The sequence below is a fragment of the Spinacia oleracea genome, chromosome 1 (genome assembly GCF_020520425.1).
Source record: "Spinacia oleracea cultivar Varoflay chromosome 1, BTI_SOV_V1, whole genome shotgun sequence".
Classification (NCBI taxonomy): domain Eukaryota; kingdom Viridiplantae; phylum Streptophyta; class Magnoliopsida; order Caryophyllales; family Amaranthaceae; genus Spinacia; species Spinacia oleracea.
This window is the reverse complement of record NC_079487.1, coordinates 107048874-107075081: the sequence shown is the minus strand read 5'-3', so window position 1 is coordinate 107075081 and position 26208 is coordinate 107048874. Positions and strand designations below refer to the sequence as shown.

Sequence of the window (26208 nt, the reverse complement as noted above, 5' to 3'; positions counted from 1 at the left end):
AGAAGAAAGACAGAAAAAAGAAGCAGAAGCAAAGAAGAAGCTAGAAGAAGAAGAGGCTGCAAAGTTGAAACAGCAGGCTGATTTAAAAAAGGCTAAAACTACAAGGAAAAGGTTAGAAACAATTGCAAAAAGAAAAGCAGCAGCCCAAGAGAAGCCACAAGGAAATGACAATGCTCCTTTGAGAACATACAAGTCATCAAGGCGAATTGCCAAGAACAACGAACCAGTGGTAGCAGCTGAAGCAGTGCCAACAGTAGAAGCAGTGCCATTCTCTGATATGGATCAAAACAAAGCTTCTGTTGCACCGAAACAAAAGAGAGCAAAAGTTGTTCATCATAAGCCACCTTCCAGTTAATCAGTAAACTTATCTATCAGGTTGTTTTTAGTTGTTATTTAGTAAACAATTTATATGTGAATATTTTTATTAACTGCTTTGTTTGGTTGATATATTTTGAGAATAGGTGCTTTAAAACAGAAATTTAATCTTTGAATATTTTGGGCAAGTAGCTCTTTTGGTATATATATATTTAGTAGGAGCTTATTTTGAATTATTTACTTGATATATTTCATAAGTATTAAATTCAATTAGTTAAATATCAAATTCAATTAGTTAACTAATTGATGCAAAAAATTAACTAATTGATGGAAAAGGTTAACTTATAGATTGTAAAGGTTAACTAATTGATGCAAAAAGTTGACTACTTTTAGGTTAACAATATTAGTTAAACTTTTGAAAATAAAATCAATTTGTTAACTTATTAAGGGAACAAGTTAACTAATTGATGGTACAAGTTCACTAATTAATGAAAAAAGTTAACTAATTGTACAACAAACTAACTGAAGTGAATACAAAACTAGGTGCCTTAATAGAATAACTAATTCATGGAAAAGGCTAACTAATTCATAGAAAAAGTTCACTAATTGATAGAAAAAGTTAACTAATCGTACAACAAACTAACTGAAGTGAATACAAAACTAGGTACCTTAATAGAATAACTAATTCATGGAAAAGGCTAACCAATTGATAGAAAAAGTTCACTAATTGATAGAAAAAGTTAACTAATTGGTAGCAAAAGTTAACTAATAATACTATAAACTAATTGAGGGAACAAGTTAACTAATTGATGGAAAAATTTAACTAATTGATGAAAAAGTTAACTAATTGAGGGAACAAGTTAATTAATAGATGGTACAAGTTAACTTATTGATGATAAAAGTTAACTAATTTTAAGAAAAATGTAACTAATTGATGATAAAAGTTAACTAATTTTTACAAAAAGGTAACTATTTGAGGGAAAACGTTAACTAATTGAGGAAGCTTATTTTGAATTATTTACTTGGTATATTTCATAAGTCAGTCAATCTAATTCAATATATTATTAAGCATTAAATTCAATTAGTGAAATATCAAATTCAATTAGTTAAAACTTATTAATGAAAATAGTTAACTAATTGCTGCAAAAAGTTAACTATTTGGTGGAAAAGGTTAACTAATTGATGGTAAAGGTTAACTAAAGAGTGGTAAGTTCAACTAATTGATGCAAAAAGTTAACTAATTTTAGGTTAACAATATTAGTTAAACATAGTCATCCTGCATATTGTGACGTCAACAATAATTACAGTAACTTGACTTTTGAAAATGAAATCAATTAGTTAACTAATTGAGGGAACAAATTAACTAATTGATGAAAAAAGTTAACTAATTGAGGGAACAAGTTAACTAATAGATGGAAAAAGCTAACTAATTATTGTTAAAAGCTTAATGGATGCAAAAGGTAAACTAATTAATGAAAAAAGTTAACTAATTGATGAAAAAAGTTAACTAATTGATGGAAAAAGTTAACTAATTGATGGAAAAGGTTAACTAATGCATTGTAAGGTTAACAATATTAAATAATTGAGGGAAGAAGTTAACTAATTGCTATAAAAAGTTAACTAATTGCTGTAAAAAGTTAACTAATTGTAGTAAAAAGTTAACTAATTGCAGTAAAAAGTTACCTAAATTGATTAACTACTTGATAGAAAAAGTTGTTAAAAAGTTAAAACAATAACTAATTGATGAAAAAGATAACTAATTTATGGGACAAGTTAACTAATAGATGGAAAAAGTTAACTAATTATTGTTAAAAGCTTAATGGATGCAAAAGGTAAACTAATTAATTGCTGAAAAAAGTTAACTAATTGATGGAAAACGTTAACTAATGTATTGTAAGGTTAACAATATTAAATAATTGAGGGAAGAAGTTAACTAATTGAGGGAACAAGTTAACTAATTGCTGGTACAAGTTAACTAATTTGATAAACACTAAATTCAATCCAATGTCACTAAAAAAGTTGTTCTTTTGGTGTAAAAGTTCCAAATTCTGTAGGTGTTGTTGACGATGTCCTTATCTCAAAGAATCCTTTTTTTCTTTTACTTCTTCCTTTTGTCTTCACTAGTGGTGGATTTTCAACTATTATTTTGGTGCATTTGATGATGATGATGATGTAGACGGTGCTATGTTGATTGTGGTTTGTTGTGCTTCAGCATCGTCTTGTGCCTTTTGTGCTGCCTCCTTTTCTGCTGCCTTTTCTTTTTCTAGAACCTTATTTATGCTTTCGTTAGCATGAGCATAAGCCTCTTTAAGCACCTATTAGTTAAGATTTAAAGCAAACTAGTTAGACTCTTGAAGTATTTAGTATTTATTGTTATGTATTAGTTAAATAATAGTTATTAAAAACCTTTTTAGCTGCATCACTCCCTTGACATTTAATAACCAAGTTGTACAAATTTCTTGCCATCTCATAACGCCATGGAGTAATTTTTCTCTTTTCTGTTCCATTTTCTTCTCTATGTTCCATTCTTTTCCATACTTCACTTTTTGCAAACTTTGTCCACCTTTTTGAAATGTATTGCTCTGAAATGTTGACAATAGAATGTATATGTAGAACTCGTATTGCATGGAAACATAGCCATCCTGCATATTGTGACATCCAAATATTAACTAATTGGTGAAAAAAGTTAACTAATTGATAGTAAAAGTTCACTAATTGTTAGAAAAAGTTAACTAATTGATGAATAAAGTTAACTAATTGTACAACAAACTAACTGAAGTGAATAAAAAACTAGGTACCTTAATAGTATAACTAATTCATGAAAAAGGCTAACTAATAGATAGAAAAAGTTCACTAATTGATAGAAAAAGTTAACTAAGTGATGAAAAAATTAATTAGTAGATGGTACAAGTAAACTAATTGATGAATAAAGTTAACTAATTGTACAACAAACTAACTGAAGTGAATACAAAACTAGGTACGTTAATAGTATAACTAATTCATGGAAAATGCTAACTAATTGATAGTAAAAGTTCACTAATTGTTAGAAAAAGTTAACTAATTGATGAAAAAATTAATTAATAGATGGTACAAGTAAACTAATTGATGAATAAAGTTAACTAATTGTACAACAAACTAATTGAAGTGAATACAAAACTAGGTAACTTAATAGTATAACTAATTCATTGAAAAAGCTAACTAATTGATAGAAAAAGTTCACTAATTGATAGAAAAAGTTCACTAATTGATAGTGTATGTAAAAATGCAATTAGTTAAGAGCATTAACTAACCTGATTCTTCGAAGTTCCTACAAGTGCATTTAATGGAATTTGTTGTTGGATCAAATGCTACATAATGGGCAGTATGTTCAGGCCGAGATTCATGTTGCACTTTGTAACCAAAGAAATTTCCATTGATGTAGTTGACATTTGAGATGCAACCCATTGCATACTTGAATTCTTTTTCAAAATCTCTAAACAATGTAAGTGTGTAAACATTTGCCGCATGTTTTATCATTCCGACCATTGGAAAATCAGATTTAGGCAAAGCATTTCCACAATCATATTCATTTTGATCTTCTTGATATCTTCAACGATCCACTGTTGCTCAAAAAATGTGAAAGAATTCTGTTAGTGAATTTGATTTGTTCCCTTTAAATCCAATAGCATTATTAGTGCTCTCACTCCTGTGTAACAAGATTGAATTAGTTAAACATTTTATTTAATTAGTTAAGCAGGTACAGGAATTAGTTAAGCAAACAAAGGAACTAGTTAAGAAGGTGAAACATTTAGTTAAACATTTAGTTTAATTAGTTAATCTTTCTGATTAATTAGTTAAGCAGGCAAAGGAATTAGTTAAGTAGATGAAACAATTAGTTAAACTTTGTGAAGTATTCAAAGCAATTAGTGAAGTATTCATAGTAATTAGTGAAGTATTTATAGCAATTAGTGAATTATTCTGAGCAATTAGAATAGCATTAAAAAAATTAGTGGACTTCTTTTATTTAAGCATTTACCTTTGTGAAGACAATATTCCAGCTGAGAAAAAATCTTTGTTCAAAGTTGTACACCATTTTTCTTTTATTGTATAGAGATTTGTAAACCAATCATGATCTTGAAGGTTATACTTAGTAATCATGTCAAACCAAGTGGTTTCAAATTCTTCTTCATTGTAACAACGATATAAGCACTTCTTGAATGTGTCTTTGAATGTATTGTCAGCTTTTAAGTCTCCAAATCTTGACACAGCATTCTTTTGTAAGTGCCATAAGCATAATCTATGTCTTGTATTAGGAAATACCTGCAATTTTTTTGATGAATGATGTATTAGTTAAGAATTTAAACTATATAGTTAAGTCAGAACAGAATTCTGTATTAGTTAGGAATCTGAAAATGATGCAAAAAGTTAACTAATTCATGCAAAAAGTTAACTAATTCATGCAAAAAGGTAACTAATATATTTTTAAAACAAAAGTTAACTAGTTCATGCAGAAACTTATCTAATTCATTGCAAAAGTTAACTAATTGATTCAAAAAGTTAACTAATGTATGTAATAGGATAACTAATTGATGGAAAAAGTAACTGATGAATGGATATCAATTTAGTTAAACTTTTCAACTCATTAGTTAAAGACCAGTAGCAAATAGTTAACAATTTTTAGCAATTAATTAACTATAAAACCCAAATAGTTAATACACTCTTACTTGTTCAATAGCATTTGCCATTGCTTGATCTTGATCTGTAAAGATAGTTATAGGTGCTTTGCCTCCCATAGAGTCCAGAAATGTTTCCAATAGCCACACAAAAGTGTGTGTCTTCTCATCAGCAATAAAAGCACAACCAAACATCACATTACTCCAATGGTTGTTGACACCTACAAATGGCGCACAAACTAAATTGTATTTGTTTGTTCTGAAAGTTGTGTCAAAGACACAGACATCACCATATATGTCATAATCTTCTTGCATCATTCCATCCCTCCAAAACTTGCTTATTACTTGGTTTGCCTCGTTCACCTTTACTCGAAAATAAAAGTTTGGATCTTCTTCTCCTCTCTTAATTAACATGTTCACAACTGCTTGTGTATCTTTTCCTTCTAGTCTTTTCATTTTCAATCTACTTGTGAAATTCATGTGGTCAACTAATGTGTGTCCAACGACCCTTGCGTCGCCAGCTTCATTACACATATATCTAAGGAATCTGCTGGTGTTATTCCTGATAGTGTGAGTCCTTCAATTACTTTTCCCTTTTCTTCATCAATTTTTCTTTGTGATCTGGAAATGATGCAAAACGTTAACTAATTGTTGTAAAAAGTTAACTAATATATGCAAAAAGTTAACTAATATATGCAAAAAGTTAACTATTTGTTGTAAAAGGTAAATAACTAATATATTATTAAAATAAAAGTTACCTAATTCATGCAAAAACGTAACTAATTGATTGAAAAAGTAAACTAATTGATGCAAAACATTAACTAAATGTTTTAAAAAGTTAACTAATGCATGGAAAAGGTTAACTAATTTATGAAAAAAGTTAAGTAATTGATGGAAAAAGGTAAGTAACTGTTTTATCTAGTTTATTATTAAAACAAAATTATTTAAACGCTTAAGTAATTAATGTCAAAGCCTAACTAAATTTCTTTAATGGTTAACTAATTACTTGTATTTTGTTTTGTACCTTTGAAAGTTTTGCAGTGACTCTCTTGTTAAGGCATGATTGTGTTCTATAACATGATGAAAGACTATAAACTTTCCATCCTTTTGTAACTTCAATCGTATAGATGCGTTGCACCCTGTTCTAGTAAGGTTTTGCTGCCTTGCGTTCTTTGACTGCTCTTTCTGTTTGCTCTCACTTGATACAGTTGCTTCTTCTTTCTTTGTGTTCTTTGTGTTTTCCTTTCTCTTTCCTTCCTTTGAACAACAAAAGTATCTTTCCTTTATCTCTCCCGTTTTTTTATCTCTCCTTAATGTGTTTTTTCTTATTGAAAATCCAAGAAGTATTGAATGTTTGTCATAAAGTTCATGTAGTTCATCTACAGTGCCAGTATATCCAGTCAAAGGTCCTCTAATATCATCCTCTGTTAAATCGTTCCAAATATCTTTTGAACCTGTAAAATTAACAAAAGTAATAATTAACAAAAGAAACTAATTAGTTACATAATTCAGGAAATTAGTTAACCAATTGAACTAATTGAGAGAACAAGTTAACTAATTGATGATAAAAGTTAACTAATTAAGGGAACAACTTAACTAATTGATGGTACAAGTTAACTAATTAAGGGAACAACTTAACTAATTGATGGTACAAGTTAACTAATTGATGATAAAAGTTAACTAATTGATGATAAAAGTTAACTATTTGATGATAAAAGTTAACTAATTGCTTCAAAAAGTTAACTATTTGGTGGAAAAGGTTAACTAGTTGCTTCAAAAAGTTAATTGATGATAAAAGTTAACTAATTGCTTCAAAAAGTTAACTATTTGGTGGAAAAGGTTAACTAGTTGCTTCAAAAAGTTAACTATTTGGTGGAAAAGGTTACCTAAATGATGGTAATGATTAACTTAGTGAAAAATGAAATTTGAAAAGTAGCTTTAAAAAAAATTAGTTTAGTATTGATATTAATTAGTTAAGTTCCTTTATATATTATTTAGTTTATTATCCAATTAGTTAACTATTTTTACCAGTTAGTGATTCTTTCAAAGCAATTAGTTAACCAATTTGTTTAGTTTTTTAGCCGCTTAGTTAATTGCACAATCTAATTAGTTACGACAAGTAATCAATTAGTTAACTATATTCATTAAATTAATTTTAAAACCTGAAAAATAAGCTGATGTTGTTTCTCCTGTTGTTGCAGAACTTGTTTCAGATGTGTTTTCCTTTGTTCCAGAACTTGTTTCAGTAGTTACTTGCTGCAATGTTGTAAAAGCCCTTTGATTAGGGTTATCAAATCGATAAGGAGGATGAAGATCGCTTTGATAATGGTTATCAAAACGGGCAGGAGGTTGAAATCGAGGAGGAGGATGAAGGTTGCTTTGGTTAGGGTTATCAAATCGCGCAGGAGGTTGAAAACGAGGAGGAGGATGACGGTCGCGAGGTTGAAAAATCGGTGGTGGTAGAAATCGAGGATGTTGAAGGTGGCGAGGTTGAAAATTCGGTGGTGTTAAAAATCGAGGAGAATGTTGAAGGTGGCGAGGTTGAAAACTCGGTGGTTGAAATTGTGGCGGAAACATCTGTGTTGGTTGTTGAAATTGTGGCGAAAATAATGGTGGTGGTGGTTGAAAGCCGTCGGCCATGTCTGATCTGAAATTTGTCGGCGGTGATTGTGGCGGAAATATCGGTATTGGTGGTTGAAATTGCTCATAGCCGCCGTCGCCCATGTCGGATCTGAAAGTTGTTGGCAGCGATTGCGGCGGAGCAAGCTGAATAATTTCGCGAATTAGATTAGGGTTTGAGAAAGGTTGTCGCTGTTGTGAAGAAGGAAGGAAGAAGGAGGAAGGAGGAAGGAGGAAGGAGGAAGAGAGAGAAAGAAAAGCGTTGTTTCGTATTTATGTGGCGCGTGAAGCCCACGCGCGCGTGAGGGAGTCAGCGGACTGACAGGCGCGTGGCCGTCAGGCCGCCTGACAGAAAACGCGCTGGAAGCTGTGTTACCAAGGCCCATAACCTGGCAACTTCAACTAGAAAAGGGATCTAGTTGCTTTCTCTTGTGTTGTCAAAAAAAAAAAAAAAACACCAAAATTCTTAGGCATAGTAACCATATGTTTTTCAAAGCAAATTGTGACTTGAAATCGGATTATTCTTGCATGGACTTGGTCCACAATAATATTAATGTGGACCCAAAATCAATAGTTTTCTCTAGCACCCTTTTTACATTCATAGTGACCTTTATTGTTCGTATAGTAACTATAATAAATTAAACACCAAAATTCTCAAACATAGTAACCATCTTTTGAAGCATAGTAACCCTATGTTTTTAAAAGCGGATTGTGACTTAAAATCACATTATTCAAGCACAACATGTATCAACGACACTAATTTGATATATTTTTTCATAATAATCCTAATAATTTGTCAAAATAAATTAGGAAGAAGTTGTTGAATTTATTGTGGACCAAGTCCATTTAAGAATTGGTGCTTGAAATCACAAAAAAGAGTGTTGACAGTGGGATTTGAACCCACGCCCTTTCGGACCAGAACCTTAATCTGGCGCCTTAGACCAACTCGGCCATATCAACTGTTTGTTCATTTTTTTGCAAATTGTATTTATTACAACTATGTACCTATGTACTATAAAACCAACTCGTGTTTAGCTTAATAGAAACAAACAAATTTGTTTAGGGTGTCTCGATCTATAGATTCTATAAAGAAGGGATACTAGAAGTCCTAACTAGAGTACCTATCAGAATTGTCCTCTATTTAACTAGAAATGTCAAGTGACCGAGCTTTTAGGAGACGTGCCTCACATCCGCTCAGTTAAAACTTAGGACCGGAGGGGATGGGATGGTTTTAGAAGGTCTTCAATCGGCTTTAAACCCTTATTATGGATCAAATGTTCATATATATATATATATATATATATATATATATATATATATATATATATATATATATATATATATATATATCCTCAAATCATCTTCAAAAGTCGAAATATTTTCAAAAGACGAGCACAAACAAAGGCCTCAATATTCTTGTTTTGGTGCCAAAATGTGGAGTTTAACTGATTGGCTCGGCAAATAAGGGAACAATACTCTATAAGGTTGCCAAATAAGAATTTCTTTATCGGAAAAACAATACTCAGATTAGTAGAATCAGATCTTGACAACTTTATTCCAGTGCTCGACGTGCAGGCCTCAAAGGGCATGCAAGCCTAGGAAGAGACTCACCAAGCTTCTTAATCCAGTAATTCAGAGTTTTAACAAGTTTTATGTAAAGAGGGATATAAGATAGCATAAATATACATATTGGGAAGAAAGCAACAATATAAAGTGTTATCTTTGTCCATCTCTCTTTTTTATTTACCATTAGAAGAATAGTTGCTGCAAATGCCACCATCATCATTGTCACTGATAGGAACAGAAGTGTAAAACCCAGCAACAGCTTTTGTGGAAGAGATCTTCGGAAGTCTTTCAGCTGATAAGATGACGTCAGTATAGCCAGGAAAACGACTATTGCTGTCAAAGCGAAACCAAGTGAAAGAACATCTGTAACGGTGAAAACTAGGAAGAAAGGCAGCCCAATGAGGAGTGGGTAGCCCGTGTCTTGATTTGGACCTCCTGGTATTGTGTAAGCAGCAGCAAAGGCAACTGTGGCTATGAGAATGATAACCACTGTGTTGTGTTCTGCAGTGCGCTTTAGCCAATCTTTGGCCTCGATACGATGACTTTCATTGTTCTTGGCAAACAGTTCATCTGCGGTCATCATCTGATCGTTGCGGTGGTTCACCAAGTAACTTGGACAAATGCTTTCTAAGTGCTGCAGATATAACCCTACAATTCAGCATAGTAACATACACAGACAACCAAAAACTCAAAGATGTAATTCAAAGCTAGGACGTGGTGTGTGTCAACAACTGGCCCAACACAGCGGAAATTTAGGCCCTCAACAATAGCAGGCCCCAGCCCACTTTGGCAGCCAGAACCATGGGCCAGGGCCACTGCACCATGCCCGCATCCGACTGCAGGAGCTGCCCATCCACAGGCCAAGAAGCGCCTTATGCGACAGGTTCAGCCGGCCTACACATCATATCTCTCCAGAACTATGAGTATGGGTCACCGATGACTAGGACTGAAATGGGCGACGTTTTCTCCACGACACTGCCCAATCCTGATAATGCATAGTACTATGGCCAGATATTTCGTACAAAATAGTGAAATACTTTATATCCTAAACCTATGAGGAGTATATATACTTGCATATATTCTCTATCACTAAAAAATGTAATTAACATACCACATCTTAAAAATCTAACAAGCTAAGTCGTCTCAAACCCAACTGTCTCACAGAAATAACATACTTCAGTACGACTAGCCGCACAAATGTTACTTACATGTGATAAAACAATGAAGCATTTAAGCAATTGAAGGTAAATGGTAATTCATACCTCCAACAAAAGCAAGTCATCAGACAACTGTAGCACCGGACTTCTCATCTTAGTACCCGGAAGAACTTTCCTTGGGCATCCAACCATGTGGAGAATGGAGTTGTTTTTGTTATCAACAGCTCCTAATAAACCTCTATGAAGGTTAGCTCGTTGTTCAACAAGCTTGAAAATTTCCAAGTTGCGACTTTTGATGGCTACATGTAACACATTCTCTTGATCATGATTTAGATAGTTCACAGCCTGTGGAAACATGTTCAATATCTCTTTCACAATCTCGATACACCCTTTCCTAGCTGCCAGCAGCAATGGAGCTTCATCATTGTCATAAATATCACCTCTATAAATTTTCTCTCTGCTCTCTATGTCATAATCATCATCATCTTCTTGGTATAAACTCTCCATTAATGTCATATCCTCTTCTCTAGACTCATCACTAATTATAGGAATAACGCCCATTATAACGGGAGTAACCTCAGCACGTGGCTCGTGTGTGTCCATCCAAGAAGTATCGTATTGGATTAAAATCTTGGCTAGATTTAGTGCATCCTTGTGCCCCTTCTTCACCTCTTTGACTTCTTCTATCATGGGCAATGTCCAGCAAGATTTACCTTTTATATCCATAAATTAAAAAGTCAACAATGACTCTATGCAACAAAGATATGTAATCTTTCATAAACCTACATATTCATCAGGTTTTACTTACTGATGCTTAATATGAATGCCACGACTTTCAGAATTATGCTCATTTCTTCGGTACTGGATTGTTCATCAATTGAAACACCTGATAAAAGAAATCTGTCACTTGTACGTACGTGTAAATTTATACTTGTACGAAGTATGATAACCATAAGTTTTATGTTCACGTCTTTCTTTAATCAATCCAATATATCTTCTAAAACTTACCAAATGAGAAGAAGAGAGCATTCGGTCTTGTTTGGCATAAAATTTTAATGCTCGAGTTGTAAGTAATAATCATAAAGGTAGTTATTATTGATGTTCCCAAAAGCTCAATATACAAAGCCTTAATCAAAAAAATCAAATGTAAAGATAAAAGCCACATAATACATACTTGAGTAAAGAAGTTTCTTTACGAGCCCAAATTTCTTTCCACTTTTGAATGCTGCTGGAGTACAAGCAAGTATTTGAAGAGCAGTCCTCTTATTTTGAGCTCGTATACCACAAAGATGAGGATATTTTCTTGCTATCATAAGCGCCATATCTGTAAATTACAAGTTAAACAGTCTCTTAGCATATAGTCTTGATTATTATTTTCAATATACAATGAAATATCGCTAGTCAATAGTGAATGATACCAAAAATCAGATTACAGTTGTGATTTCTTGATGAGAAATGAAAAAACTCACCAAAGTTTCTTGTAAGGATAGCCATGTGAAGAATGGTAGTATTGTCATCTCTCTGAAAGAAGTAGAGGTGGTCAAACTCTTTGTTTGAGTCTGAGTCACAGAATTTATCCACCTCTTCGGCAAGGAACTCAAAGATCTTTCTCCTGCCATAACGAGTAGCTCGGAAGACAGAAGACTCACCCGATTTGTTGCGCGCTAGTAGCAATTCAGGGACTTTCTGCAATAGCTTTCTTGCCAAATCAAGCCCTTTGTTGGAGGTGGATGCGTCATGGAGTATGGTGTCTCCCCAAGCATTCATTCGCTCAGGTAGGATGCTGAGAAGATTATCAGGCAAATTATCAAAAAGCTTATTTGCTAACTCAAACTTTTTGGAGTAACATGCTAAATGTAGCACTGTTGAATTATGTATGGTGCAATAATGCAATGGACCCTCTACAGTCTTACGGCAAAGCTCAATGACCGCGTCATTGCTATTATTGCAGAGTTCACGGTATAATTTTGTTTGGAGATCGTCAACCGCCATGATCATAGACCACGTACAGAGATTAAAAAGGACTGAAAAGAGTGTAGAGCCAATAATAAGGTAAAATATGCTAAAAGTAATCAACCTTTCCAAAAATATATAATTGAGAATTATGAACCCAATACTTTACTTTGATTATATTTTTAACCTTTCTTAGTAGAACCATTTGAAAGTAATTGGGCAAAAAACCTTACTTAAGACAGATGTAATTAAGGATGCTACACTTGTCCCACAATCTTGGAATTAAACTTAATATAATCTTCAGGATTAAGATAGTATATATGCTAAGTACAAATTATGCTCCATCAAAACACATTGCTCCTTTTTCTTCATCCTCTGATCCTTATTACAAATCAAATATTATCATGTAGGCCGGGCAAGTGTACATTATCATCAAAAGTCAAAATATTCTAACTCACACAGCTTTTCACCTTTTCTAGCTCTTCATGGTGGTTTTCACTTTTCAGTCAGTTCACTTGCTTACTATTAGTGCTGTTTTATCTCTCAAACTCGCGATCTCTAATTCTACTTACACTGTTTTTAAAGTTTTCATAGGAATTCTTTGATTATTTTCAGAGTCGTGTACAGGCATATATCTCAAATAGCGTAAAAGAAATTTGTAGGTGCAAATTCTTATCAGTTATTACTTACATATATTTTTCACATATGACTGTAAAATCAAATGCACAACAATGCTAAATACATCGATGCTTAAAGAGCTAGCAGACAAAACATAATCTCATCTCACGTTCTTGATAAGGGAACGGTATATAGGCCTTGAACTCTTGAAGAACAAGCAGAAGTAGGACGAAACTTACCAATCTCATCTCACGTTCTTGATAGGAGAACGGTGTGTAGGTTTTGAATTTTGAAGCACATGCAGACTCAGTACCTTAAAGTTTCAGCAAGTTGTATGTAAAGAGGGATATGGAGTATAAGAGAGTAAAAAGATACATACAGGGAGAGAAGCAACAACATAAATTGCAATCTTGGTCCAACGCTCTGTTATCCATCATGAGAATAATAGTTGCTACGGAGGAAGATAGACTGTCCAAGGAGGAGAGTATACCCCGTTGCTTGCTTTGAACCCTCATGTATTATGTAGGCAACAGCCAAAACGACTGTGGCAATCAGCAGAACAATAACCACAGTGCAGTTTTCTCTAATGCGCTTCAGGCTGAAGCCTTCAGCCAATCCTTAGCCTCGATAAAATGACTGTAATCAGCAGTCATCATTTGATAAATGAGTTTTTACAAGTACTGCACATACAGGTATAAAGCACAATGGTTAAGCATAGCTTTCCTTGATTTTAAAATTACAGCAATTTTGCAGATTCAAACTTTCTGAAATACCAGGAGAAGTCTAAATAGAACCAGCAGTTGCATTACCGCACAAATATTGAGAGCAGACAATAAAACAAACTAAACCTATCAATGGCTTTTAAATATTATCCATTAATATCACAATTATGCATACCTCCAAACAAATTAAGTTCTTAGACAACTGGAGGACCGGAGTTCTTATCTTGCGGTGTCAACCATGTGTAAGATGGACTTACCTTCTGTTGTCACATCTCTTCCCTGACTCCTGACAAGGAAAAGTTGTTCAATACGCTTGAAAACATTCAAGTTGTATCTCTTGATTGCAACGAGCAACAAAGTCTGTTGAGCATGGTTTAAACAGTCCAGTGAGTGAGGAAATAAATAAATACTTCTTCAAGAGTCTCAACACAAGCTTTCCTAGCTGCCAGCAGAAGTGGAGTTTCATTAGTGTCTGAAACATCGGTTAAATAGGTTGTTTCTGCTCTTATGCCGATCACTGAAAGAAGCTGTTCACAGATTACTCTCTACCACTACTAGAACCAATTCAGCCCAATCTTAGCTCTGATGCTTCATACAATCATACTTTAGTCCTCTTTGTGACTTGTCTTGGAGGACCCTCTTCAAAGTTCAAATAATTTGTTCCGTGACATAGCTTGGCACCAATGACAACAGGAGTTACCACACTGTGTGGCTTGTATGTGTCCTTACAAGAAGTATCTAATCGTAGCAGAATCTTGGTAAGTTTTATGGCATCATCTCTATCTTAGCTCGTTGCTAGAGACACACATGTGCACACACACACATACATAATGTTCAACCCAACGTTACCTAATTCTCTAATCATCCCACGAACCGCGAACCATAAAAGCGAATTATAACACGAAGTTAGTCTAGTTTAGCAAATTAGGAAGCGTATTACGAAGCAGTATCCAGTCTCATACTAGCGAATCAGGTAACAATGGTTCAACCACTTAACCACTAATGAGAGTAATTTGTTGTGATCATTGGTCTTTCACACACAAAGATATACACACTATTGAGAGTACTTTGCTTTGATCATTGTCCTTTGATGGTTGATACCGAGAACAGCTAAACTTTCGAAGGAAGGCCAAATGTAGATGATAAGCAAGGAGGCGATGATGCTACACTTGTGCAATAATTTTGGTAATGTCACAGCAGTCAGCAGTCAGCACTCAGCACTCAGCACTCAGCAGACAGAGAGGCAAGTAACTCTGATCACTAATCTAATGTCATTTCACATAAACTCCATATTATTGGTCTTTGAAATGGTTCAAGCATCGTCCACCATTTTCAACCATTGGGGATTTGGGGATTGCCAGATTGGCAACCTCCGTCTAGAATTAACAGTCACATACACTATTCTAGAATGTCGGATACAAGTTGGTTTTCATTATTGGGAAATTCTCAATGGTAAGTACTTTTTTTCTTCTTTTTTCTTGTTCCTCTATGGTCAATAAAAAAATAACTACTCGTAATTATCACTAATAATCCTATACTAATAATTCTACATAACTAACTCCAAATCCCAAATGTACTTTCCCTCCAAAAAAAACACAAGTGCTTCGTATTAGTATTCAGACAATTGAAGGACATACAATTTGAAACATATTAAATTCTTGCAATACAAACATACAAACACAACATAATATCCGTTCAAAACTTCAAATATAGCAAATTACAATACCATATATTAAAGTAAATGTTCACATTCAACCCAGAATTTTGGTTTAAATTAACAGAGACTTCACATAAATATCCATAAAAACTGTACAAAATAGACTGAATTCAAAGGAAGTTGATGTGTACCTGACTTGGTTATTGTCCAAAAATCTGATCTTGAATCAATTGATTATTCTGTAGCTTCGAAGGAAACACAAAACCCTTGATTCAATGCTTCTAATTACTATCCCTCAGTTCAGCCTGAATTTGTAGCTCTAATCCTTTTAATTCAGCCTGAATTTTTAGCCCTAATCCTTTCGAAATACCCAATTCAATGCAAAGTGCGGACCTCAAAATCAGACGCACTTGAGGTTTGGAATTTTGAATCAATGGAGAAGTGGAGTGGTGTACTGGTGTGTTGCAGACCCAATTTACTTTGGAATTCCCTTCGAATTGAAATGACTTGCTGGTGTTGTGTGAACGTTTGTCCAAAAAAAAAACCAAAACAAATAAATTCCCTAAAAATGTTGACAGTGGGATTTGAACCCACGCCCTTTCGGACCAGAACCTTAATCTGGCGCCTTAGACCAACTCGGCCATATCAACTTTGTGTTAATCAATTGTACAACAACAATTATGGACAATGCAGATTGTATTATGCATGGAATAGTATAAGTGCTTTCTCGGTCATCTCTCTTTTTTAATTTCAACTCTGAAGACATGGTAAACATCGGGTCATAAATTTTCTCTCTCTAGAATTTTCTCTATAAGGAATAATAATCCTAGACAATACAAATCAAAATCCTCTCTTTATGGAGCAGGATCCTTTGGTTGGTTCAAGAAGGACCACCACCTGATCAACCTATGTTAGAGCAAACTAGCATGGACAATATGTTAGTGGATGAGCATGTTCATGGTAACAAAGTACAGGAGGGACATGGCAATAATGGAAAGAAAACTCAATCTTTTCGTGCGGCAGTCGAATCTTCTTCACAATGGTTTGGCCAAAAAATTGTAATCACTTCAACGGAATGGTATGATGATGATCCAATCATTCAAGAGGGTGGTATTTTAGTTCAGTTTAATAGGACACTTTGTTGAGACTCCGAAATCTTTGGAGTCTAACTTTTATGGGAAAATGCTTGGGAATAAATGTTCGACCATCTTTCATAACACAGAGAACAAATATCATGTGGAGACCTAAAGGATCCTTGGAGACTATTGATCTGGGGCATAACATTTTCCTTTTCCGGTTTTCTCTGCAAGATGATTATGAGAGAGCTTTATTTGGAGGTTCATGGTTCATATTGGATCATTATTTAATGTCAACAAAGTGGAAACCAAACTTTAGGCCTTCTGTTAATCCTTTTGAAAAAATGGTGGTCTAGATCAAATTCCCTGAGCTACCGTTAGAGTATTATGACAAAGAGGTGTTGTTTGAGATAGTTAAGGTTATCGGAACGCCAGTAAGGGTGGATTATGAAGGAAATATGTCCTTCACCCAAGGTCCATTAGTCTAATACCAAGGTTCAGATTAATTACGAGCAATTGGTTCAGTGAGATCAAGTGATCGGGACAGTTGGCTCGAGCAATGCTTCCGATTAGTGAGTTCTAATCATAATTAGGCTCACAGCTTACTATTGACTGAACCTATAAGGTCACACCATTGGCATGTAACAGATCGCCGGATTAAATGAACCGAAAATTCATTTAATAGCTTTTCGGGAATTAGTTTGGAAAAACATAAATATAATATTTGATGTTGGATCGGAATCGTATATATTGTATTGCGTATATTCATAAGCTAGATGAAACGAATAATCGTATCGTACGACGTTGGATCGTATCGTACGACACGATAAATAAATTGTCGGACGATAATTTATACGCAACACGGAGTGCAGCCCACGAGCCGAGTGCGCGAAGCACTCGAGGCCCATGGGCGGGAATGCGTGGCAGCAACAACACAGCAGCGCTGGCCCGTGGCCACGCGACTGCCTGTGTGCGCGCATAGCACAGCAGCACAGGCGCTGCACGCAGCAAGGCAAGGGCGCGCCCCAAACCCCAATGTCGTGCAGGGCCATGGCCGTGTGTGTGTGAGTGTTGCTGGCCGGCTGAGCTTTGTCTTGGTCGGTTGGCACACTTACTTAATAGGTTATTCTAATAACCTAACACACATGTTTTTCCTTACAAACCTAATCAGTTTTAACCTAAACAAAAGAGAAAACCCTAAACTCTCTTTGTGCCTCTGTTACAACTGTTCTTCCCAAAAGGTCTTGAGTGACTTCTAAGCCATCGATCTCAAGACGGATCTGAACGTGTTGGTGAACCAAGTAGAGGAATGAAATCTAGAGTTCTTGTTCGTGTTCGTGATACGTTGAATCTAGGGAAAACACGCTACAAACGTAAGTCTGCTTTATTTGTACTTTATACATGACTCCTGACTTTGGGGATTATTCAGCTATGTTGGATCATGAGAAACATTCATTTAAAGTACTTATTGGAATGTTATTATGTTTGTGATTATTGTCGAATTTTTCTGAATTTTTTCGTGAATTTTTCGAACTTTTCTGGATTATTGGATAGATCGTAGAAAGTATTCTAAATTCGTAAAATGTCGGAAATTCGATTTTTCTGACCTTAATCTGATTGAAAACGGTGTTTTAAGATCAACCCAGAAGAACAGAATCGCAAAAAAAGGCCCCGAAGTTTGAGATTTTGGGAGTTTTTGTTAATTAATGAATTAAATTAACAAATTTGGAAACTTTTCAATTAATTACTTGACCTAAACAACTCTTAATTAATTGGAATTTTTCCCTACTGTTCTTGGGTATATTTTGTACTTGTGGTAATTTTTTCGTCCATAAATATTAAGTATAAACCCTAATTTTATTTTTCCCTAATTTAATGAATTTTAGATCGTAAATTGATTTTGTTAATTATTTAGATCTGAAAATTTATTTAGGTGGGAAGGGGAATATGATTCATATTTAAATGGCAAATTTTAAAAATCATGGATTAAATTTTTTGATTGGATTCGTTAATTTTAATCGATCACCCAAACCAAATTTGATAAAAATCTGAAATTTAAATGTTTAGAACGATTTAAAGTTTTGGATTGGATTATCAAACTTACTCAAATTTTTGTTGATATTGATCGTTCTTTAAATTTGAATATGAGTTAGCCTAGATTTATAAATTTCATAAATTGAATTGTTTGAAATTTTATTAAATCACCCATTTTATGATTTTTCGTAATTAAAAACGAATAATTTCGTTAATATTATGAAAAATAATTTTTGGTGCAATTTCTTTTCGGATATTAAAAATTGATTTTTTTTTTAATAAGGGATCGGACAGCAACCACTTGCACGAAGCAAGGGTTGTTTCCCGTGTGCGAAACGAAAGGGAAGAACGCACATCAAGGAAGCATGGGCGCTGGCCTTGTGTGCGGTGCGTTGCCTGTAGCAGCAAGGCAGTGGGTGCACGATGAGCTGGGCAGCTCGCGGCACGCCACAAGCCAAGGCCAGCAGCGCTATGGCGAGGCGTTGAGCAGCGATGAGAGCCGCAGGCAGCGGGCATGGGCGACGCGCCTATGCGCTGCTGCGATGCTTCGTGCCTGCGCGATGGGCTTGCGCCCTCGTGTGGGTGCGATGCTACGATGGTACTGCGTGTCGTTGGGTTGGGCACTCGTCTAGCCCACGATGCATCCGAATGTTCAATTTTGCTTCGTTTTATTTCAAGGCCCAAAATTTGGGCTTTGGGCTTAATTTTGCACGAAAAAGGCTAACGGTGGACTTTGATTATTTTATTTTATTTGGCTTTGTCCGGGCCGTGAGTTTAAATATTTAAAATTAAATTGTCCAAATAAAAATATTGGTTTAAGTGGGAGCCATTTAATGACACTAATTAAAATAATTAATTCTAATTATTTTTTGTAGGGCACCATTATTTTAATAAAATTAAATTTTAATTAGAGTAATTCTAAGGATTAATAATTCGGAATTGATTAATATTTTAGGACGCGTTTTTACGTGAACGTGATTTTTAAATAAATCATGTGAATACTTTCATATTTATTTGGGCCATTCGTTTTAGGACATGAATGGATGAATGCATAGAAATTATTTTATGTATTGCAGGTATTGAAGTGACTAGTATGGCCAATCTAGGATAGTTAAATACGGTATACGTACCATTTTATCTTTGAATGTAAAGTTTTAAATATGGTCTGCGTACCATTGAAGTTTTGATGTAATTAAGTTATTGTTTCAAGTTCTTCTAGGATATTTAGAACTTTTAGTTAGCTTTTGAATGAAGTTCAAGACGATGCCAAGCTAACAAGGTGAAAGAAAGATTGGATGCTTCAATACCAAGTTTTGGGCCATACTAGTTCACCAAAGTTATTTATGCACTTATATATATATTGAATGAATGTATATTATGCATGAATGTTGTTTGTATTTCGATTAGATTTAGTTCACTAAATAATCAAACCAACATAGAAACAACTAGGTCCAAAGTAATATTGAGTTTTTAATTGCCTTCCAAATCAAGCACTTACAAAAATCTAAGGACCTACGGCCCGTTTGGTAGCCGGCCATAAATGGTGTCCATGGGAATGAATTTGTATGTAAATTTGTAAAGAAAATCAACTTGCATTCCCATGGTAATGCTAGTTCACTCCAAATAATCTCTTTTTCTTTATAAATTTTCATTACCATCCATTACCATTTGAGGAGTGGTATTAGATGGGAATGCAAATTTATGAAGAAAAACACCAAGTTGAGACAAAATTTCATTACCATGGACATCATCATATTTTTTTCTTGTCAAATAACACTTAAATTTATTCCCATTCCCACCATTTAATACCGGCTATCAAACGGGCCGCTAAGGTAGTAGGTTTCCACCAAAGCGAGGTGCTATTTTAGTAGACTTAGATGGTAAGGTATCCCAAAGGAACACGTTGATTGTGGTTTTAACTCAAACAACAATGGCATATGTTGTGGCAAAGGGATAAATTATGGCATTAATTTATTAACCAAGAGTAATTTGGAGATTACTAGCAATTGGTTTTTGCTTACCTAGAATCTTAAAAGACTTAATTAAGACAAGCCAAAACATGCTTAAGAATTTAGGATTTTCAGGGTCTTGGAATCGTTTCATTCATTATGGACCATGTTTTATTTTTCATGAATGAAATGTTTAATAGCTTTAATGATTGCATGATTGCATGATTGCTTTTATTTCAAAGTTATTAAAGGATTATGAATGGTTAATTATTGCAAATTCTTTTTAAATGTAGAATGTCTAAAACAACACTCAAAGTATAAGAAATTCTGGATGTAAAGTTGAACCTATAAAATTTTCTTGGATGGGAGAGGAAGCTTCGGCAAGTCCTCAGGTGGAACAACGTACATTGAATATGTTGTTGACAATCCCATCCCCAGCTATTACTCAAAGGATATGACTCCTGAAAAGCACTGTGTGTGGGGAACCACATGTTGCTAGTGATGGATCTTATTCTTGGCTCAATCCCCAAAGATTGGAGTGCAAGGTTCATTGCTTATGAGTCATGGGCACTTCTAAGGCATCTTAGGGATATATGCCGTGGTAGATTCCAACATGGTGGTCAACATGTCGACCAAAATGTCGATCTTTGATTTGGTACATTCATTTGGGGATCTAAAGCTTAATGCTCCATTGTGTTGTTGGTTTGACGTCGAAAGGCAAAAAGCAAGGGAAAGGGTCATTGATATTAAAATGACAGATGGTACACCACTTAAGGCTCATACAAATAAAATGGTTGAGCTTCTCAACCTCCTTGAGCTTCTTGGTGAGCCATTCCCAGCTTCTGCAGCTGCGGGAATACTATTGAATTCTCTCCACCCTGGTTACAAGAAATTCAAACTACTATATTTCTCTAAGAAAAGGGAAAATAATGTTAGTGAGCTAATCTATTTGCTTAATCAATATGAATTGGACTTTGTAAATGATAAGCAAGCATCACTAAAAGTAAAGAGTAAGAAAATCAAGAAAAAGGTTCCGAGGAAGATCCAAAGCAAGGGTGCATCTCCATCTACTCCAGGAGGGCAAGTGGTGCCTTCCAAGAGGAAAATGAAGAAGGATCGTTCTCCATCTACATCGCAATGCTTTGATTATAATGAAATTGCTCATTACAAATGAGATTGCCCTAAAATAAAGGAAGGAAAGAAAGACGGAAACGTCGCTTCACCTTCAGGAATGTATGTTATACATTGTAATCTTGCAAATTCTACTTCTTGGGTATTAGATACTGGTTGTGGCTCACACTTATATTACAATTCGCAGGGACTAAGGAGAAGTAGAAAGCTTGATAAAGGCGAGATGGATCTACGCGTGGGGAATGGAGCACGGATTGTTGCATTAGCCGTAGGATCTTATTTTATATCTTTGCCTAGTAATTTTGTTTTGGAACTAGAAAACTGTTACTATGTTCCTAGTATCACCAAAAACATCATTCCCGTTTCAAGTTTGGATTCTAAAGGTTTTAGTTTTCAATTTAAAGACAATAGTTGTTCTTTTTCTTTGAATAATGGAATGTTTTATGGTTCAGCCCAACAAGAAAATGGTCTATATGTGCTAGATACAAGCAAACAAATTTATAACACAAATACCAAAAAGGCTAAAACTGGTGATTCTGATCTCACATATCTGTGGCATTGTCAATTAGGCCATATAAACAAAAAACGCATGGAAAGACTTCAAAAGAAGGGCATTCTAGAATCATTCAACTTAGAGAAGATTGATCATTGCGAATCTTATTTACTTGGCAAAATGACAAAGCGACCTTTTCCAAAGGTGGGAGAAAGAGCAAGCGAACTACTAGAGCTAATACATACGGACGTATGTGGGCCTATGAGTACGAAAGCTAGATGTGATTCATCTATTTCATAACGTTTACGGACGATTTCAGTAGACATGGCTATATTTACTTAATGAAACACAAGTCTGAATCGTTTGACAAAGTCCGAGAATTTCAAAATGAAGTAGAGAATAAACATGGAAAGAAAATCAAAGCTCAAAGATCAGATCGGGGAGGTGAATATCTTAGCCACGAGTTTGATGACCATCAGGGACGAAGCTACATTGGGGCCCAAGGGGCCCCCGGCCCCTGTCACAAATCAGCGAATTTCTATATATTTGTATTACTAGTAAGAGTAGACAATGAAATGTGGTTTGTTGTAGTGGTTGAAGGTATGAGCAAACTTGCAGTAGGTCAGAGGTTCGATCTTCTTCGTTATACATTCTGGCTTTTTTTTTTTTTTCTCTCTTCTTTCTCTCAAAATTTATATTTTCCCTACATTTAGCTTTACTTATTTCCTCCCCTTTTTTTCTTCTTTTCTTTCAAAGATTATTTTTCCATCGTCATTTCACAACGAATACTTGTAAAAAAGTAACTCTTTTTTTTTGCGAATTTATAAAATTATCTATATTAAAATCACTTTTTATTTAAATAATACTCCATATGTTATTTTCAATTTACAAAAAATGAACTAAATTGTTCGGCCCCCGTCAAGATGGGTTCCTGGCTTCGTCCCTGATGACCATCTAAAAGAATGCGGTATTCTTTCTTAATTGACTGCTCCGGGGACACCTCAATGGAATGGAGTGTCGGAACGGAGGAACATGATCTTACTCGATATGGTCAGGTCAATGATGGGTCAAGCCGAACTTCCTTTACAATTTTGGGGACATGCGTTGCAAACAGCAGTACTAGGGATGGCAATGGGTCCAAGACCCGATCCAGATCCAGTTGGACCCGGTCCATTTTTAAGGGTCTGGGTCCAAAAAAATTAGACCCTGTGGATCTGGGGCGGATCTGGGTCTTTGTTCAATGGGGCGGGTCTGGGTCCGGGTCCAAGAATTAAAGATCCAGATCCGGTCCAGATCCGACCCACAGACCCATATATATAATTTTTTAAAAAAAAATATTAAAATTTAAATATAATTCAATCTTTACGTGCTAAACTTTATTAAGTTCTTATGATACTAAACTATTTAAAAATTGTTTGACGTGACATATATATACATAATAATATTAGAAACTTTAAATACTTATTGTATTACAGGGCTAATATGATTTTTTTACATAAACAAAATTAACGAATATTTCATATTTAGTGGTTTTATTAAAGCAACGTTACGTTTACATACAAAAAATGGGAGAAAAAATTACGTAATATAAGAAAAATGAGGGACAAAATTTTTTTTGAAAAGAAATACGCTTAGACCCATTTAGGATCCAGATCCGACCCTAGACCTATTAGACCCAGTGGATCTGGGTCTGGATCTGATTTTTTTGGACCCAACGGATCTGGGTCGGATCTGGATCCACCTCTTAAAAAGCGGGTCTGGGTCTGGATCTTGTCGGACCCGGTCCAGATCCGACCCATTGCCATCCCTAAGCAGTACTCACACTGAATTAAGGATGGCAATCACATCCGAATCCGAACCGAGTCCGACCCGATCCGAAGGAAAAAATCCGATCCGAATTCGAGAAAAAAAGTCTGAATCCAAATCCGATTAAAAACATCCGAATCCGAATGGATATGGATCGGATATGGAGTCTGCAGAGACTCCGACCCGAATCCGACTCGAATCCGAATCCGAGTGCAAATCCGACCTGAAATTAGTTTAAAGTGTATTATTTTTCGTACATAACTTTTTTTTAAAAAGGAAGTTCTCTATTTAGTCTAACATATTTTATTAAAGCGCATATATTTGTAATTTATTAATTTAATAGAAACTCATTAGATTTTGGTAAATGAGAAATAGGATTTCAAAATTAGTTTAAAATTAAAAAAATACAAGTTCGGATTTAGATATGGATATGGAAGCAATTTTGGAGTCTGAAATTTAAATGGATATGGATATGGATGCAATTTTAGAGTCCGAATTGTAAATGGATTTGGATATGGATGCAATTTTGGAGTCTGAATTTTAAACGGATCCGATATGGAGTTTACTACATCCGAACCGAGTCCGATCCATTTCCATTCCTACACTGAATCGTGCTCCGTCAAAAGCTGTTGAAAAGACTCCATACGAATTGTGGACTGGGAAACTTCTAAAGTTGTCTTTTCTAAAGATTTTGGGTTGCGAAGCATATGTCAAGCGATTAATTTCGGACAAGCTTGAACCAAAATCTGACAAATGTTTCTTCGTTGGGTATCCAAAATAAACTAAGGGGTATTAATTCTACAACAAGTCAGAGAACAAGGTATTCTTTGCTCGTGATGGTGTCTTTTTGGAAAGAAATCACATTTCCAAAATGACAAGTGGGGGAATAATAGACCTCGAAGAGATTCGAGACGAACAACGAACCAAGAACTCTTTAGAAGCAGTTCAAGGTGAAGAACCTTCAAGGCCTTCAGAAGAGCCAGTGGGAGTAGTTCCTCAAGACGTTGTTGCCCCTCGTAGGTCACATAGAACTAAGGTTCAACCGGATAGATGGACAGGTGTCCTCTTGACTGAAAACTTAGAAGTTCTCATATTAGATAGTGATGAACCTATGACCTAAAAGCAAGCTATGACGAGCCCAAACTCCTTAAAATGGTTAGAGGCCATGAAATTTGAAATAGACTCCATGTCTGAAAATCAAGTCTGGGATTTGGTTGATTTGCCTGATGGGTTTACACCTATCGGAAGCAAATGGATCTTCAAATTGAAGAAAGAAAAGGATGGAATTGTATACATATTGTGAGGGGGTCGAAAAAGCACGAGGCTAATGCGTAACCTCGTCCCTCGTGGGCGTGACGTTGTCAGATCAAGTGCAATTGGATTTCCTGTGAGTTTACACCCAATCGACTAGTAATAAAGGAGTCGCCATTCAGTTTTTAACGACAATGAGAAAAACTGACAAAACCCGGTTATCATGACATAAAGGGAGTGCCATTATGTTCGACCACGGCGGCCATAGGTTCCCTTGTGATCCCTGGTGTGGGGATCGCTCAACGTACACCCGCAGGGCAGAGATTGAGAGTTCGGGGGACTGTAACTACCGAGAGGAGTGCTCATCGATAATACTCCAGAGGCAGGTTATCCTTACTAGCTCAGCATAAATAATTGAAGGGACATGTGTTAAACTATTAAACTATTCTGAATTGATTTTAGCAATATGCAACACATAATACTAAATCGATCGTGATTATCTTATTTAGATTGATTTAAGGTACCTAGCATGATAATTCAATTGTCCAGGGTATTATCTTATTAGGCGTGATAGATCAATCAAATTAATAGTTTGAAAATTTATAAAAGGGTGATGAAAGCGATTAAATCATATGAGGAACACATTACAACGCACCCTTGAGAGGTGCGTTGTGGTTCTCAGAAAACTAACCACTTGGCTTTGCTATTTCTCATTTTATTTAGCGAATCTCGGGTTTCCAAGCAATGTTCCAGTATTTATGCTTAATTCATCAAGCTACAAGGGGAAGGATGCGTTCTGTTCGACTTTTGGGTCGATTGCGACAGAACGCCGGATCAATTTCGCAGGGTGAGGCTTAGGCTTAAGGCTAGAGTCAATACTCAGATTATGGAATTGTGTGTTATTTTCACGTCGGTTTTAGGCTGTATTTATAGGAAAAGAGTGTGTGGAAAGATAGATTTTAAGATACGAATCCAAAAAGAATCCGGAGATAAAACGGCCCCAGGCACTTTCAGCGCCCAGGGCTGGGCGCCGAAGATTTTGGCGCCCAGATACAGGCGTTTAAAATGGGATCTGGGCCGAGTTCTTGTCAGATTTGGACTTTTAGAACACGGAGCTTTTTGTGAGATTTATCTGAGCCTTTTAGTGTGTATTAACTTATGACGGAATGCGTCTGGGCCCGTTACGAACTCTAGGTTCGTTAGGAATTT

At 35.2% G+C, this 26208-nt stretch overlaps 1 protein-coding gene, 1 long non-coding RNA gene and 2 other non-coding genes across 12 annotated transcripts; all 4 read right to left on the bottom strand.

The window, feature by feature from the left end:
- Nucleotides 1-4387: 4387 nt before the first annotated feature.
- LOC130466103 (uncharacterized) lies at nt 4388-7690 on the bottom strand. The gene is made up of 3 exons (XR_008926125.1): nt 5992-7690; nt 5019-5188; nt 4388-4614 (listed from the first exon to the last, which is right to left on the bottom strand). It is a non-coding gene; the product is annotated as an uncharacterized lncRNA (long non-coding RNA).
- A 775-nt stretch (nt 7691-8465) lies between these two features.
- On the bottom strand, nt 8466-8546 carry TRNAL-AAG (transfer RNA leucine (anticodon AAG)). The gene has a single exon. It is a non-coding gene; the product is annotated as a tRNA-Leu (tRNA).
- A 567-nt stretch (nt 8547-9113) lies between these two features.
- On the bottom strand, nt 9114-15786 carry LOC110801138 (ankyrin repeat-containing protein ITN1). 9 transcript variants are annotated; one of them, XM_022006461.2, is made up of 7 exons: nt 15451-15786; nt 13778-13888; nt 11779-13560; nt 11484-11633; nt 11118-11195; nt 10415-11022; nt 9114-9786 (listed from the first exon to the last, which is right to left on the bottom strand). In XM_022006461.2, exons 3-7 carry the CDS (start codon nt 12305-12307, stop codon nt 9139-9141), a joined length of 2013 nt encoding a protein of 670 aa, XP_021862153.1. In that variant the 5' UTR covers nt 12308-13560; nt 13778-13888; nt 15451-15786; the 3' UTR covers nt 9114-9138. The 9 variants fall into 9 exon arrangements, with proteins under 9 accessions (XP_021862153.1, XP_056694774.1, XP_056694762.1 ...); XM_056838796.1 differs by lacking the exon at nt 13778-13888 and having other exon boundaries at nt 11779-11830; nt 11959-13560; XM_056838784.1 differs by lacking the exon at nt 13778-13888 and having other exon boundaries at nt 11779-12092; nt 13260-13560.
- A 42-nt stretch (nt 15787-15828) lies between these two features.
- On the bottom strand, nt 15829-15909 carry TRNAL-AAG (transfer RNA leucine (anticodon AAG)). The gene has a single exon. It is a non-coding gene; the product is annotated as a tRNA-Leu (tRNA).
- Nucleotides 15910-26208: the final 10299 nt, after the last annotated feature.

Coding starts and splice junctions, on each gene's coding strand:
- LOC110801138 (XM_022006459.2), bottom strand. CDS start 12,307: ATGATCATGGCGGTTGACGATCTCCAAACAAAATTATACCGTGAACTC. Junction 11,023..11,117: donor GGCATTCATATTAAGCATCA/GTAAGTAAAACC, acceptor TGGATATAAAAG/GTAAATCTTGCTGGACATTG. Junction 9,787..10,414: donor ATGACTTGCTTTTGTTGGAG/GTATGAATTACC, acceptor TTATATCTGCAG/CACTTAGAAAGCATTTGTCC.